The sequence below is a fragment of the Peromyscus eremicus genome, chromosome 3 (assembly GCF_949786415.1).
Source record: "Peromyscus eremicus chromosome 3, PerEre_H2_v1, whole genome shotgun sequence".
NCBI classification, from domain to species: Eukaryota; Metazoa; Chordata; class Mammalia; order Rodentia; family Cricetidae; genus Peromyscus; species Peromyscus eremicus.
The window spans coordinates 145,399,011-145,412,804 of record NC_081418.1 but is presented as its reverse complement, the minus strand read 5'-3'; the positions used below and the strand labels follow the sequence as shown (position 1 = coordinate 145,412,804).

General features: G+C 43.4%; 1 protein-coding gene across 1 annotated transcript in view; it reads right to left on the bottom strand.

The window, feature by feature from the left end:
- The window catches only part of Ptpro (protein tyrosine phosphatase receptor type O), a 215,996-nt gene that overhangs the window by 16,793 nt on the left and 185,409 nt on the right, over positions 1 to 13,794 (bottom strand). The window contains exons 19-21 of the mRNA XM_059257172.1: positions 13,527 to 13,608; positions 3,057 to 3,147; positions 169 to 245 (exon numbers count right to left, since the gene is read on the bottom strand). Of these exons, the coding sequence (XP_059113155.1) occupies positions 169 to 245; positions 3,057 to 3,147; positions 13,527 to 13,608 (250 nt within the window). The remainder of the gene's footprint in view (positions 1 to 168; positions 246 to 3,056; positions 3,148 to 13,526; positions 13,609 to 13,794) is intronic.

The following is a 13,794-nucleotide window of genomic DNA, read 5'->3' as shown; positions in this document are numbered from 1 at the left end:
TTCTGAACAGGAACAACAGAAACTGCTTGCTGCTCCCTGGGCTCAGTTGTTAGAAAGGGACAGCTGCCTCTTCTTCACCTCACACACATGCACAGTGCCTGTGGTCTCCCACTGCCTGGACTGTGCAGTTTTGAGCATTTGGATGCCTGATTTTCTTTTTCTACTTACAGGAATATAGTTGGCATTAATGTAGTCTGCTCCTTCCTCTTCATTCATGGAGACTAGTCTCACCCGGCTAAAGTCATCTATGAAGAACAAGGAGCAAAGATACATTAAACAATCAGAATGGAAGGAAAAATTATCCCAACAGTCTCTATCACATATCAAGTTAAATCAAACCCTGAGGGAGGAGAAAATCTACTGTACTCTCATACTAGAGACATTCCGTAGACTTAGTTTCTCCTTTAGATAACACATGACTAGATTCTAGCCACTCAGCTCCTCCATCTCTGCAAGAAGCAGCTGCAGACACTTCAGGCAGGAACTAAAATATCTTTATGACCATATGGAAAGCTATAGTATGTAGCTTAAATGTATGATTCCCATTTCATGAGGGAATTCAAAGAGCCCATTACCTTACCCAGAGAACAGAAGACCCAGGAGCCTTTTGAAATTATTATTATACTATTAGTTTAACTTTTTTGTTGCTGGGCATAGAATTTAATCGTGTGTGTGTGTGTGTGTGTGTGTGTGTGTGTGTGTGTGTGTGTCTGTGTGTGTGTGTTCACCCGTGTGTGTATTAAGAAATGACTACTATAATTAAGAAAACAAGCATATCTACCATCTCACATTGTTATTCTTTTGTGGGAAAAGTATGTAAAGCCCACTCTATTATAAATCCTTCAATGTACCACACATGTTAGTAACTACAGTCCTTACAGTGTCTTTAGACCCCTAGACTTGTTCATGTCTATGAAACTAAAGTGTTGTCCTCTCAACCTATACCTCCCACCCCAGTTCCTGTTGGCTCTCTTCTGTGTTGTCATAGTATTATTGTAGACCGTTTTGATTTCAGCTTTTCATCTTGGTTATTTTCCCTATTCTTTTCCTTTAGTTTATTCTGAATTATATTGTTAACTTCTTTTTAAAACTGTTCTTTATTGAAATATATATATATATATATTCACCCTATGTGGTGCTGAGCTTCATGAAGAAAATTCTCTTTTTGGTAGTAGCCAACTGTCAGTTGGACTTAGGTCCACTCAACAGGACCTGGTACTGGAAACTAAGGTGACTGCCCAGTGCTGGTGAGGGCATAATCTTAGAGGAACCTCTGATCACCACTTTACTAGAGCCGAATAATTCCCAGATGCATTCTAAATAACTACACTTACATCCACAGGTGAGTGTACCTCTTCCCCTTCATTGAAGAATCTTCCCTTAGCAGCAGACAAAGACCATTACAGAAATCCACAACTGGTCATGAGTCCCCAGCCCCAGTGGATACATCTACAATACAACTCCTGCACCTAACCTCAGGGAACATTGTGGAAGAGGGAACAAAGATTGTAAGAATCAGAGGAACAGGAAGTCTGCTTGTGTCTCCTAAAAATGACAGGGACGCTATACTCGTGAGATCGTAAGAATGTGGATGCCTAAATAAGACATGAAACAGGGCAACACAAACATACATGCTATCACTAAAGGGAGACTCTCATAGACCCCACCACCAGACCAAGAGCCACAGGCAGCTAATGACTGCCGAGGAAGGGAGAATTTGTCTTTCCTAGGGATGAGGTCCCTAACTGTTTATTCAATTCCAAGTGTCAGCCCTGAAGTCATACATATGAGCAACATTAAATAACCTGAGCAGGCTGTATTCATATTTGTAACAATAATAATCAAAGGAAAAGAGGCCATCAACTGAGAGGGAGTAAGGGGGATGGGAGAAGTTGGAAGGAGGAAAGGGAAAGAGAGAAATGGTGTAGTTATATTTTAATTAAAAAAGTTTAAACAAAATTGCATTTAACTGTCATATATTGTGACCATATTTTCCGTTACTTTCCATTTTCCCTCTCTGCATCTTTTCTTTGTTGATTTTTGTTTGTTTTGATTTTTATTTCTTGCTTTTTAGGGTGTGTGTGTGTGTGTGTGTGTGTGTGTGTGTGTGTGTGTGAGAGAGAGAGAGAGAGAGAGAGAGAGAGAGAGAGAGAGAGAGAGAGAGGGTGGAGGGAGGGAGAGAGTGAACATATGAAGTTGGGTGGGTAGGGAAGTGAGGAGGACACAGGAGGAGTTGGGAGAGGACAAAGAATATGATCAAAATAAATTGTAAGGAAAATTTTTTTTAATAAAAACGTTTCTAAATTACTGAAATGTATTGGCTTTAAAGTAGCCATATTTTGTTGACTCCTAACTTAACTGAATTTTACTGAATGTGTCAATTAGAAAAAAGGCCATTGGGGGACTTTTTAATCAGAAAAGCAGATGTGAAATGTTATTATTATAATTCTACTTGCTTTTATCAAGAAACTACATGAAGAACAGTGATGTCTTCCTAGACTTTTAGCTTTCCTCTTTCCCTGTTTGCCTGCTCCCCTAGGCAGCACTGAGGGCAGCAGAGATGGGAAGCCAGTCTGTCTTACAGACTTTATAACTGCCCCATGCAGACTTTCTAGTACCCCTCTCTTGAATGCTGTTTTTTTTTTTTTTTTTTTATTACAGAATGCTAACCTCCCACTTAGCTCCCCAGGCATGAGAGGAAGGCATTCATACACTGCACTCTGCCTTAACCCTTTCACTGTCAGTGAATTCACAGAGAATGTTTCACAAGAGCACAGATCATCTGATCCCAATTCAGCTAAGCTCCTTGGTCCCCAAAGGGCCAGATGCTCAGTCCCTTCTGCTCAGATGCAATTTATGTGAAAGCAGTATAATGAAATCTCCCTCCACCCTGTAAGATCAATGCATCAGTTAGGCCCAGGAAACTGCAGCGATAGAGCCCTGCAATTCAGACTGCACCTGAGTCTGGCTGGGAACTAGTGAAACTGATTAAGCTGCAGTAGCAATGCTTTGACCTTTGAAAGACAAGGCTGGGCTCAGGACTATTGCAGGCTTACATGGCAGGATGTTTGTGTAGCGGTTTTTACATCGGTTCAGTGGAAGATCTGCAGCGAAGTGTGGGATATCCAGTCCAATCAGTTTCAACTCCTGCAAACAAGAGAAAATAGGTTTGAGTTTCTGTACACAGTGTGGATTGGATGGCTCATTCTTCACCTTGGACTCTGCATGTCTAAAATGACAGCATCAACTTGGCTAGATGATAATGCAGCAGCTCATTTTAAGGGCAGAATGTGCTTATCCACTCTGTCCTTGTCAGCTGGCTCTGGTCAATGAATCTGGGTGGAACTTAGGTGAAATGGAAGCTCACTACATGCTCGCTTAGTTTGGTTTCTTCTCCTGTCCTTCTAGCACCAGCCAGAAAGAGCTCATGGCCAGGAAAGCTGCTACTCAGGACGAGGAGACAACCTGAGTGGGGGCCACAGCCTGAAGTAGAAGCGCCCCCATGGACGTACGCCCCTGTGAGTGTGAAAACTAAGCATTGCAGGCCCAGGATTTTAAGGTTGCTGGTTAGCATGGTAGCAGTAAAGTGCTGTCCAATATGACACAGAAACAGCTTGAGTTTCTCACAGATCATTCTGAGAAGCAAGGTCTTTGCGGCAGATGGAGTGTGGGAGGCTTGGGAAAGGAAACACTTCCCAGGTTTATGATGAAGAGGGAAGCTCACATGTAAGTTGTTCATGGAAACCTTTCTTATTCTAGGAGGAGATGCAGGTATCCTTTTCCTCATAGGCAATAAGCCTCGAAGAACTAATGAAGGAGGAGAAAGGGGAGAAAGGAGCAGGAAGCCATCTCCATGTTGTAAAATAGGGATTAACAGTCTCGAAATGTCTGAAAAATGGAGCTGAGCTGGTCGTGTTGAGCAAGCCCTAGACTGGAAGAAGACCCTCTTGACATCAGCTGACCTGTAACTTGTCCTGTGACTCCCTTTCCACAAGACGCGTTGGTATTTTCAGAGAAGCAGATAACTAGTGCACCTCTAAAGGTTAAGTGGCTGGAGGAGGGGTGCCAGCTGCCCCTCCCTGTGTCTTACAGAAAATAAGGAGTTTGCATTGTCCTAGGTCACCTAGCTGTCCACATTACGGTCTCCTGGAATGGCAGTTTCGGGGACTCTTCCGTATAGAACTGAAGCAGCACATCCAGCAATATCCTGAAACATTTTTTCAAGAGGCATTTTTATTGTTTTTATTTTGTAGGTGTGTGTCTGTCTGCATACCCCGTGATTGTGTGCGATGGAGACCCTCTGCATCTGAGGTTACTTACACAGTATGCTTCAATCTGTAAGCTGACCAGTCACCATATGTTTTGCTTACGTTTAAAGAGTTCAGCATTTTTTTGTATGTGTTTGTGTAAGGTGTGCGTGTGTGTATTTGTGTGTTGGCATGTATGTGGGTGTGCCTGTGTGAGGAGGCCCGAGGTTGACATTGGTATCTTCTTTAATTGTTCTCCATTTACTGAGACAGGTTCTCTTACTGAGTCAATCAGCTGGGTTGGCTAGCCAGCTTGCCCTGAAGATCCCTCGTCTCTGCCTCCTGAGGGCTGAGATTACAGGTGGGGCACCACTCTTGCAAGCCCTTTATACAGGTGTTGCTGATCTGAATTCCGGAGTATTTACACTTTACCCAAGGAAATTGTTCCTAGGGTGCAGTGAGGCACACAAGCTTTACACTTCAAGTCACTTCTCAGTTGTTACTGAGAAGGAGTGAAAATGAATCAAAAGCTAGAGGCTTACTATGGAGGAAGACGTTTGGAATCTCTGAAAGATTTTTTTAAGGGAGAAGACATTTGATGATATTCCAGGTGATTGTGCAGAGAGATCTTCACATCCTTTGCAACCTGATTCAAGTGTTCTTCCCAAGCACATGCTTCAGGAATCAACTTTTGGTCTCAGGACTCTTTCGAGTTGGACGTCCTTACTATCGACTTTATCCACCAACAGCGGTGTGCACGATTGTCATCACCACGGAAGAAACCACCTCAATGGCCCAGATTTCTCATTCTCGCTGATGCTTCATCATGTTTTGGCTTCTCAAGATGACAAATTCTAAGCTTTTTGGAGTAACTGGTAGCCGTACTTAAAGATAAACCAGCAAGTTGGTGCCTCAACACATATGTAAAGTTGTTCCCCCATTTTGGACAAAACCCTTTTTACCAGTATCTTAAAGCAGAAAATCACCCTTGCAATTGGACAGGCTTCCCATTTAAAGAGTTTCCAGTGGCTTGCTATATTACTCTTGTGGGACACCAAAAAGTCTCTAGCTTTGGAAAACTAAATCCAAATCAGTGTTAAGTTTTTTTCAGGTTAATTAGAGTAACTATTTAAATGATGCTTTTTTCTCCATTGATTAAAATATTTACAAGTGGACATTTTTTTTTTAGAAAAAAAAAACCATAAAGAATAATCTGTCAAAAAGAAATAATTTGTCAATATAGCCCCCTTCGTTCTGTGTACCACTTATAAACTACAGGTCTTTTTGACTCAAATCTCCTGAACATCAGTGTAATTATCTCCAAATAAATCCTTTAATTTCTCCATTCTTCGCTGGCTTATAGTACTATCAAACAGAATAATCAAACCCAGCAAATGCAAATGTTGCCCTAAACACTATATGATGGTGTGGTTGTGTCTGTTTTTGCTTTGCTTGCCTTGGGTCTCTCATGAGTCCTTTCTTGGCCATTGTGTGGAGGGAACCACAACTCTCCTTAGCTCCCCTTTCACACCCCAATTTGAACATAGACTAAAAAGCCACTGGAAAAGATACAAAAGAAATCTTAGAAACGGGCTGGGGCTGAGAGCTGGCAGCGTGTGCGGAAGCTGACTCACAGAGAGACCTGTAATGGAGTGCTACCTTCCCGGCTCTAGACGCCCCAAGTCGGTAAGAGCTGCTTAATTGGCTGAACAGCCTAAGTGTACGTTAGTCAAGGCGCACTGCAGCAGAGCGGGGGCTGCATGGACACTCAAGCTGCGCTGCAGGCTTTGTAATTTAGCTTGTCACAGCGTGGAAAAGCAAACAAGTTTCCAGTTCAGTAATTCCGCAGTTATTTTCTCTCCAACCATATGGAAACACCAGAGGCTTAAGTCTTCATTAAGATAAAGTATAGGGGCAATGCGCTGAAGCCACATGTATCATTTTTGGATTTCTGTTTGCCCGTTTTGCTTCTAATACAGTCAATCCTAGATTTTATTTATTGCAGACATCTCTAGAGTGTTGAATGGTGTTCGCCAAGAGGCAGTGTCCATATTAGAACCTATGAATGTGACCCTTTGTAAAAGCTTACAGAGATAAGTCACCATGGATTACGAGATGAGAAGCCATGTAAAGATGGGGTCAGAGTCTGGCTTGGTGTAGCTGCCAGTCAAGCAACACTGGGGACCACTGGAGCCTGAGCAAGGTAAAGAGGTGCTGTCCCCGGAGCCTCCAGAGGGAGAGTGGCTCCGATGGCCGCTCATGGCAGCTCCTGAGTCTGACAACGGGAGAGCAGAATTCTGTTGTTTTAAGCTGAGGACACTGTGACGACTTGCTAGGGCCCTAATGTAGTCACCCAGGCCAGGGGTGTCTGTACTAGGCTAGAGACTGCTGATGCATGAAAGCACAAGCATATGTACTGTGTTTGTGCATGTGTGTGTGTGTGTGTGTGTGTTGTATATGTGTATGTATGTATGTATGTGTGTGTATGTGTGTTGTGTTGAGTATGTGTATATATGTGTGTGAGTATGTGTGTATGTATATGTGAGTGTGTGAGTGAGTGTGTGTATGTATGTGTGTGTATGTGTGTGTGTGTGTGTGTGTGTGTGTGTGTGAGAGAGAGAGAGAGAGAGAGAGAGAGAGAGAGAGAGAGAGAGAGAAAGAATGTGTCTGTTGCCATAAATGAACACCTCAGAGTTGTGGTTTTAACGAAAGAATGTTATTATTTTCATGGGGGCTGAAAAAACCCAAACCAAGATGCCACCAGTGTAGATCTCATTGTTAATCTCTGACTTGCAAGCAGCTGTCAGCTCCTGTGTACTCCCGTGTCTTAGCAATATGAAGCTTGTGGGAAGAGAGAGGGCAAACTCACCAGTTTCTCTTATAAGGGCACCGATCTCACCCCTAGACTCCCAGCTCCGTGACTCTCTATCGTAATTATCTCCAAAGGGCCTCGCCTTCAAACACGGATAATGAGGCTAGGCCTTTGACATGGACTGGCGGAACATATCAGCCTGTCGTCATCTAGAACAAGCACCTACTGTGTTCTGCTCTCAGAGCCAGCAACATTGTTGCCAGAGGACAATTCCATGTGTTTACTTTGGAATGGACTGGGCCTTAGAGGCACGTGATCAGGGTCATAGACCACAGATCCGAGGAGAAGGAGCAAGGGAGGGAGAAGGAGAGGAGGTCCCATCTGCAGCAAGTTGATGGGACCATAGAATCGCAGTGTTTCTTATCTCCAGGCGACCATCAAGGGGGATGTCTAGTGTTGCACTGGGTGAGTCTCCTGGGGCTGCCAGGACAAGGAGCCACAAGTATGTTGACTTAACACCAAATAAATATATTGTTTCATAGCTCTGGAGTCCACAAATATAAAACCAGGGTATCAGCAAGTCCACATGCCCTCTGTGATGGCTATGGTGCGGATTTTTCATTGCCTTCTCTTGGCTTCTAATGGGGCATTCATCTACAGCTGCATATGGTATGACCTCTTAAATTGTGACCATTTTAACCATCTCCATCTATCATGATCCTATCCAAAAACGAGATATCATCCTGTGGCAGGGAGTCGTTAGAGCCTCAGCAGATGTGGGAGGGCACAATTCAACCCATCACACATACCTCAAGAAGAGTACAGTACTGACGGGGATTTGATGAGTGGGTGACGGAAGAGTAGAAACAAGAGAAATCAACCCTGGGCCCGTCTACAATAGCTCTCAAGGACCTGGAGACCAAGACGCAATTTGTATCGGGACAGTACACAGAGCAAGGCCACAGCGCTAAGTACAGGCTTTTGGAAACGGATCAAATAACTGAGAGAGAAGGAACGACAAGAGAGAGAGTCAAGGCCGGGAGCAAATATCTTGTGCCTAAAAACTGATGGAGTGATTTGAGACAAGCCATGCCAGCGACAACTCCAGGGAAGAGGCCTGAGGCGTTCATCAAATCAGCTGACGGAGCCGCCATCAGAAAGAAAAGGTCACCTCTTGTTTGACACGTAGCATGTACCATGGCCTTATGTTTGCCTTTGGAGCCATATTTCTGAACAAAGAATGTGAGGGCCTTTACCTGTGTTCCAGTCAATTACAAATGCCAGAAGCCAATGGGAAAGCAAAGGGTATGTGGAATGCCTTGTGAATGGCCCCACCTCAAGCTCTGAAGTCAGGTTTTTTAGAATCCCTCTTATCAGAAACATCAGAAATGAAGCTGTCCCCTTTCAAGTTCCCAGCCTCCCTAAGGAAAAATGTATATTTCTGCCAGAAGAATAATCCATCTTTCCCACAATTCCCCAATCAGATACCGAGTGAAAGGGAATTTATTCAGAGAATAGGAAGTAGGAACTGATACAGCTTCATGTATGACTTATAACTGTATTGGTAATATATGCAAATCCAGGCATTATCTTCAATTTGCATAATGATTATAAATGATGCAATTTCTCAATGCATGTCTGATCTTTCCATGTCAGTATGGAAATGAACTCAAGTAGTATAAGCATTCGGATGAACAGAACACATTCCTGTCTTAGCTACTAGGTTTAGCTAGACCCAGCTGTTCCGTCATCTTAATGCCTTCTTGAGGTACTGTTATAACTAGGAGCATTTTCCCCCTTACGTTTCAGTAATTATGAACACAAAGCACTAGAGAATCCGAAGACTGTTAATGTGAAGGCGAGGCATAGACACAGAAAGCAGTCCGTGGAGTACAACGCTTCCCGAAAATGGTGACAAAAGCATACTCAACCTGAGGTCATTGCGGGCCATGAAAATTTGAGAGTTGACTGGAGGCTGACAAGGAGAAAGGAAAGACAACCAGCAGGTCCTTGGCTGAGCAAATGCTAGTCCAAGACACGGAGCCCACGCGTGTGATATAAAGATCCCAGCATCTCCCACTGAATCAAGCACACAGAGTAAGCATGACGCCAAGTCTATTACACACACAACTAATGATAGAGATGTATGAAAAAGGTTTATTAACAGTAAAAGCCCTAAACTTTTCTTCAAAACCTGGCACAATGGCTTCATTTGTGTGTCAGCTCGGCTAGCCTACAGTGCCCAGTTGTTTGGTCACATAGCAAACTAGAGCTTGTTAGGAAGTTGGCAAAATGTGATGAACTCAGTGGACTCGGAGTAAAGTAGATTACTGTTTATACATTGGGTGGGACTTAGCCAATCAATTAATTGAATTAAGAGGGAAAGTAACTCCCTGACAGAGGAGGGAATTCTGCCCCCTGCTGCCTTCAGACTCAGGACTGCAACTTTTCTGTGGTTCACCAGCTGGACAGCCTGTCCTGAAGACTAGACTTTCTAGTTGTCTTAGGCCAATTCCTTAAGAGAAATCACTCTTCCTACACTCCTGCTGGCTCTGTGTGCACATCGCATTGGGTCTTCTGGAGAACCGTAACACACAGGCATTGCAAAGCATGCTGCACAGTGCTCCATGTGAAGCCCAGTGGTTTTCAGGGGAGTACTACTAGGTGAGGATACTTCCTGATTGCATGCCTTGAGGAACATTTCCTGTTCCTCCCTTCCCCCATTACCTACTGTATACTGTTAGTGGCCTCCACCCAAGGCACTAACTAAAACCACTCCTACATATCACCATACTCCTTCTTGGGTACTGGGCTAGCTCTTGCTCAGTGGGAAATCACTAATCTAGCTCAACCTACCTGTCTCATAGGTGAAGAAACTGAGGTTTTGAAAAGTGTGACCCACCCCCAATATTGACTTATTAGTGGCCAAATAAATTGAAATCCTTAAATACAAATAGAAATGTTATGAACCAAATTAAAATGTTCATTTATATATTGAACATATAAAAGCCAAGCACATAATAAATTGAACATTTGGCATGTAAAGTGTTCAATTCTTTTAAACATATCTGTATGGTATTTAAAGCTAGTACATAAATTGCTTATTGTCTAGCAGTCCCTCATCTTCATCCAGAAATATAGCTATCCCTCACTTAAGGTAATTTGGTCACATTATCTTGCTTGGCAGACTTTATGTGACTTTTTCTGCTTTAGTATTTAGTTAGAATGAGCATCATGACCCAGCTTGGACAAAGTTCCCTGTTAATTTTCAAAGCACAGATGAGCAAGGGAATGTTATGTGGAGGGGTAGGGGAGGTGTAGGAGAGGGGAAGAGACCTGAGTGGAGGGAGGGGATATTCGACACTGTGGTGGTTTGAATGTAATTGGCCCCCATAAGCTCATAGAGAATGGCACTATTAGGAGATGTGGCTTTGTTGGAGTAGGTGTGGCCTTATTGGAGGAAGTGTGTCACCATGGGGGTGAGCTTTGAGGTTTCATATATACTCAAGCCACTCCCAGTGTATCAGACCACTTCCTGTTGCCTATGAGCCAAGATATAAGAACCCTCAGCTCCTTCTCCAGCAACATGTCTACCTGTATGCCTCCATGTCCCACATGATGATAGTGGACTAAAACTCTGAACTGTAAGCCACCACAATTAAATGTTTTCCTTCATAAGAGTTGCTGTGGTCATGATGTCTCTTCACAGAAATAGAAACCCCGACTAAGGCAGACACTGAGTTTTCCACTGAGAAAAAGAAGTTGGTTTGCAGTGAAAGAAAGCGAAGTCAAGACCGGAGGAGAGCAGTGAGGAAGGAGGGTCTGTCTCAAGCTTCCAGACAGCCCAGAGACCCATCCAAGGTTCATCTACTCCGTCCTTCCTTCAATCACACGAGATATAGTAATATCATTTCAAGAAAGCCCCCTTTACTTAGGTGTAAGCTGGTTAGAATTCTGTTTTAGTTACAATAAAAGCATTCTTCTTCTGTTCAAACCAGAAAATAGCATTGAACTTTTAAACAATTATACAATTCTAAATCACAGTAGTAGTTACACTCTGGTTTGATGGCATAAACTGTGAGTCCTCAGCAAAGGTCATGACTCTTAGCTGTGTACCAATAGCGTCTATGCTGGTTTGACCAAGAATGGCCCCCAGCAGCATGCGAGTGTGAGCAATTGGTCCCCAGTTGGTGGCATTGTTTGAGCGGGTTGTAGGACTGTGAGCTTTGCTGGAAGATGCACATCCCTAGGCATGGTCTTTGAGAGTTTACAGCCTGGCCCCGCTTCCTTTCTCTCTCTGCCTCCTCGCTGCAGGCTTCCTCCACCCCGCTGCCATGCCTCCCCCACCATGATGGACCCTTCCATCCTAGAACTCTAGGTGAAAACAACGCTTTCTCTCCTAATTTGTGTTTTGTTGGGGTACTATTTATCATAGCAACAGAAAAGTAGCTTATACAGCATCTGATCTTGAAGGAATTAAGAAACTTTTACTCAGGTTGGAGGTGTGGTTACGTCATCATTTCGTTCCACCATTATAGTCATCCAACTATTTGGTTTTTACAGTTTGGGCTTATTATTAATATTTTTAAAATGTTCTCCTTCTAGTGACTTGCTTTCTGAAATGCTGTTCTTACTATAGACCCTGAAATATAATTGGATTTCTGTTATTTGAGGTGTAACAGGGGATAATATTGATAATTTCATATACACTTGAAGGGAATAGATAATTGGCCAGGGTTTTTGTGAGATTTATCAAGACAGGGTGTAGTTTGGGGACTTTGTATTTGGTAATGAATAAGATTCTTCACAGCTCAGTTAGATGATTCAGTTCTTGCCACCAAGCCTGATGACCCTGATGAGTCGGATCCCTGGGCCCCATGTGGTGAAGGGAGGAACTGACTCCAGGAAGTTGTCCTCTGATCTATACACACATTGTGGCACATACATACATACATACATACATACATACATACATACATACACACATACACACACATATGTACATAACACATACACATATTGTAAGGACCAGTGTCAGCTCAGGACACCCCAAGACCAAGTTCTTAGCACAAAGGAGATTTATTTGCCCAAGGAGGACAAAGGGCAGGAATAAGAGACAAAGACAGGAGACAGAGGACAAGGGTGAAGGGAAGGGAACAAGGGAGAGGGGAAGGGGGATTTGTCCAGGAGGGGGACAAAAGACTGCCTCTGGACAGACAGGAGACAGATGTGACACACAGGCAAATGGCCATTTATAATGTAAAAGGAGAAACCCCGAGTTAGGATGAGGTGTTTAATTTTAACTGCCATGTTAACTAGGAGAGCCAAAGGGGGCTTCTGATTGTTGGACTTCAATACTTTGATAGCTGGAACTTGGTAGTCAGCCTCAGGAGGAGGACGTGGCCAAATAAGGAAAGAGACCTTGGTGGCTAGCTTTAGGAATGTAATCTGGTGGGTTTTAGCAAGGCAGAGCTGGCTGGAGACCCTTCACATACACACATACACACATGCATACATAGTAAAAAAAAACATTTTTAAAAGATTCTCTTCACCCTCAAACTCCCTGAAAGAATGTCCATACCCAAACTATTGCTGGCCTCTGTTGACTTAAAGCAGTCCTTGGCTGATGAAGATCAAGAAAATATGGAAAAAATAAATGATATAAAACACAGTTACTTTAATGGGAAAGAGAACCTAGATTTCAAAAGAAAACTACAAAATTTACAAAGTTCACAGTCATTCCAAATATCTGGAATCACAGGTCCGTGCATCTGCATTGGTGCCTGAAGTGTGAGGAGCCAGGGAGTAGCAGAAGCAAGGGCCTAGTTTGTTCTGGCTCTTGCTCACTTCTGCTGTGGGGGTACACAATCTTATACTCAGTGTGAATTTCCAGGGAAGGGAGTGTGGACAGGGTCCTTCTCTGTCTGCACAAATCATGAACAACTCTCTCTCCCTGGGTTTTCAAAAGAAAGAAAACCAAACAGCAAGAAGTGTTCTGCTGCATTGCTTGGAATCCCAGCTTAATGAGCACTCTGACCTCGGCTGTCACACACATAGGGGAAACAGGGGTAGATACCCACCATCTGCCTGGACTTTGGCCACCTGAAGGCACACCAAAGTCCCTGGAAGGTAAGTGCAATGCCAGGGGTCGGTTTGCTTTTAATCCTTCCTCTTCTTGACTTTTCCTGATTTTTCAAGTATGGCATCTCTCGGTCCTGTCTGCTTACCTTTGAACCTGCTCCTCTTCTCTCTCTCCCTGCATTTGAATTCTCTGAGCTCTGGCCTTCTAGCCAATCTGGCCCAGAAGCTAAGCTCCCCTACCCCCAGGAGGTTGATAGCCTTCCTTGCTTAGCAGTATATCACATGCACCACCCAGTGAGCAGGGAAGTGACCCCACAGTCACTTCCGATCATCCCCACAGCACTCCCATCACAGAAGGGAGAAAACACCTCAACCCCATCACTCACCTCAAACTGAAGAGAGAATTTATAGTCGGAGTCCTTGGCCATATCCTTGATGTAAGTATCAAAGTCATCCAGCTGAACTGGGCTTTGTCAAACACAAAGAAAAGAATGTTTAAAGATCAACCTAAGAGCAGCTTATTGGTTAACACCATACTTGGTACTTTTCTTGGCAAAAATAGAAGTTTTCCTTTTCCAGGATGAACATTCATTGCTACTACATTCTTTAATTAAGGCTGTCAGTTGGCAATATAATTTTAGAAAAAGTATATAT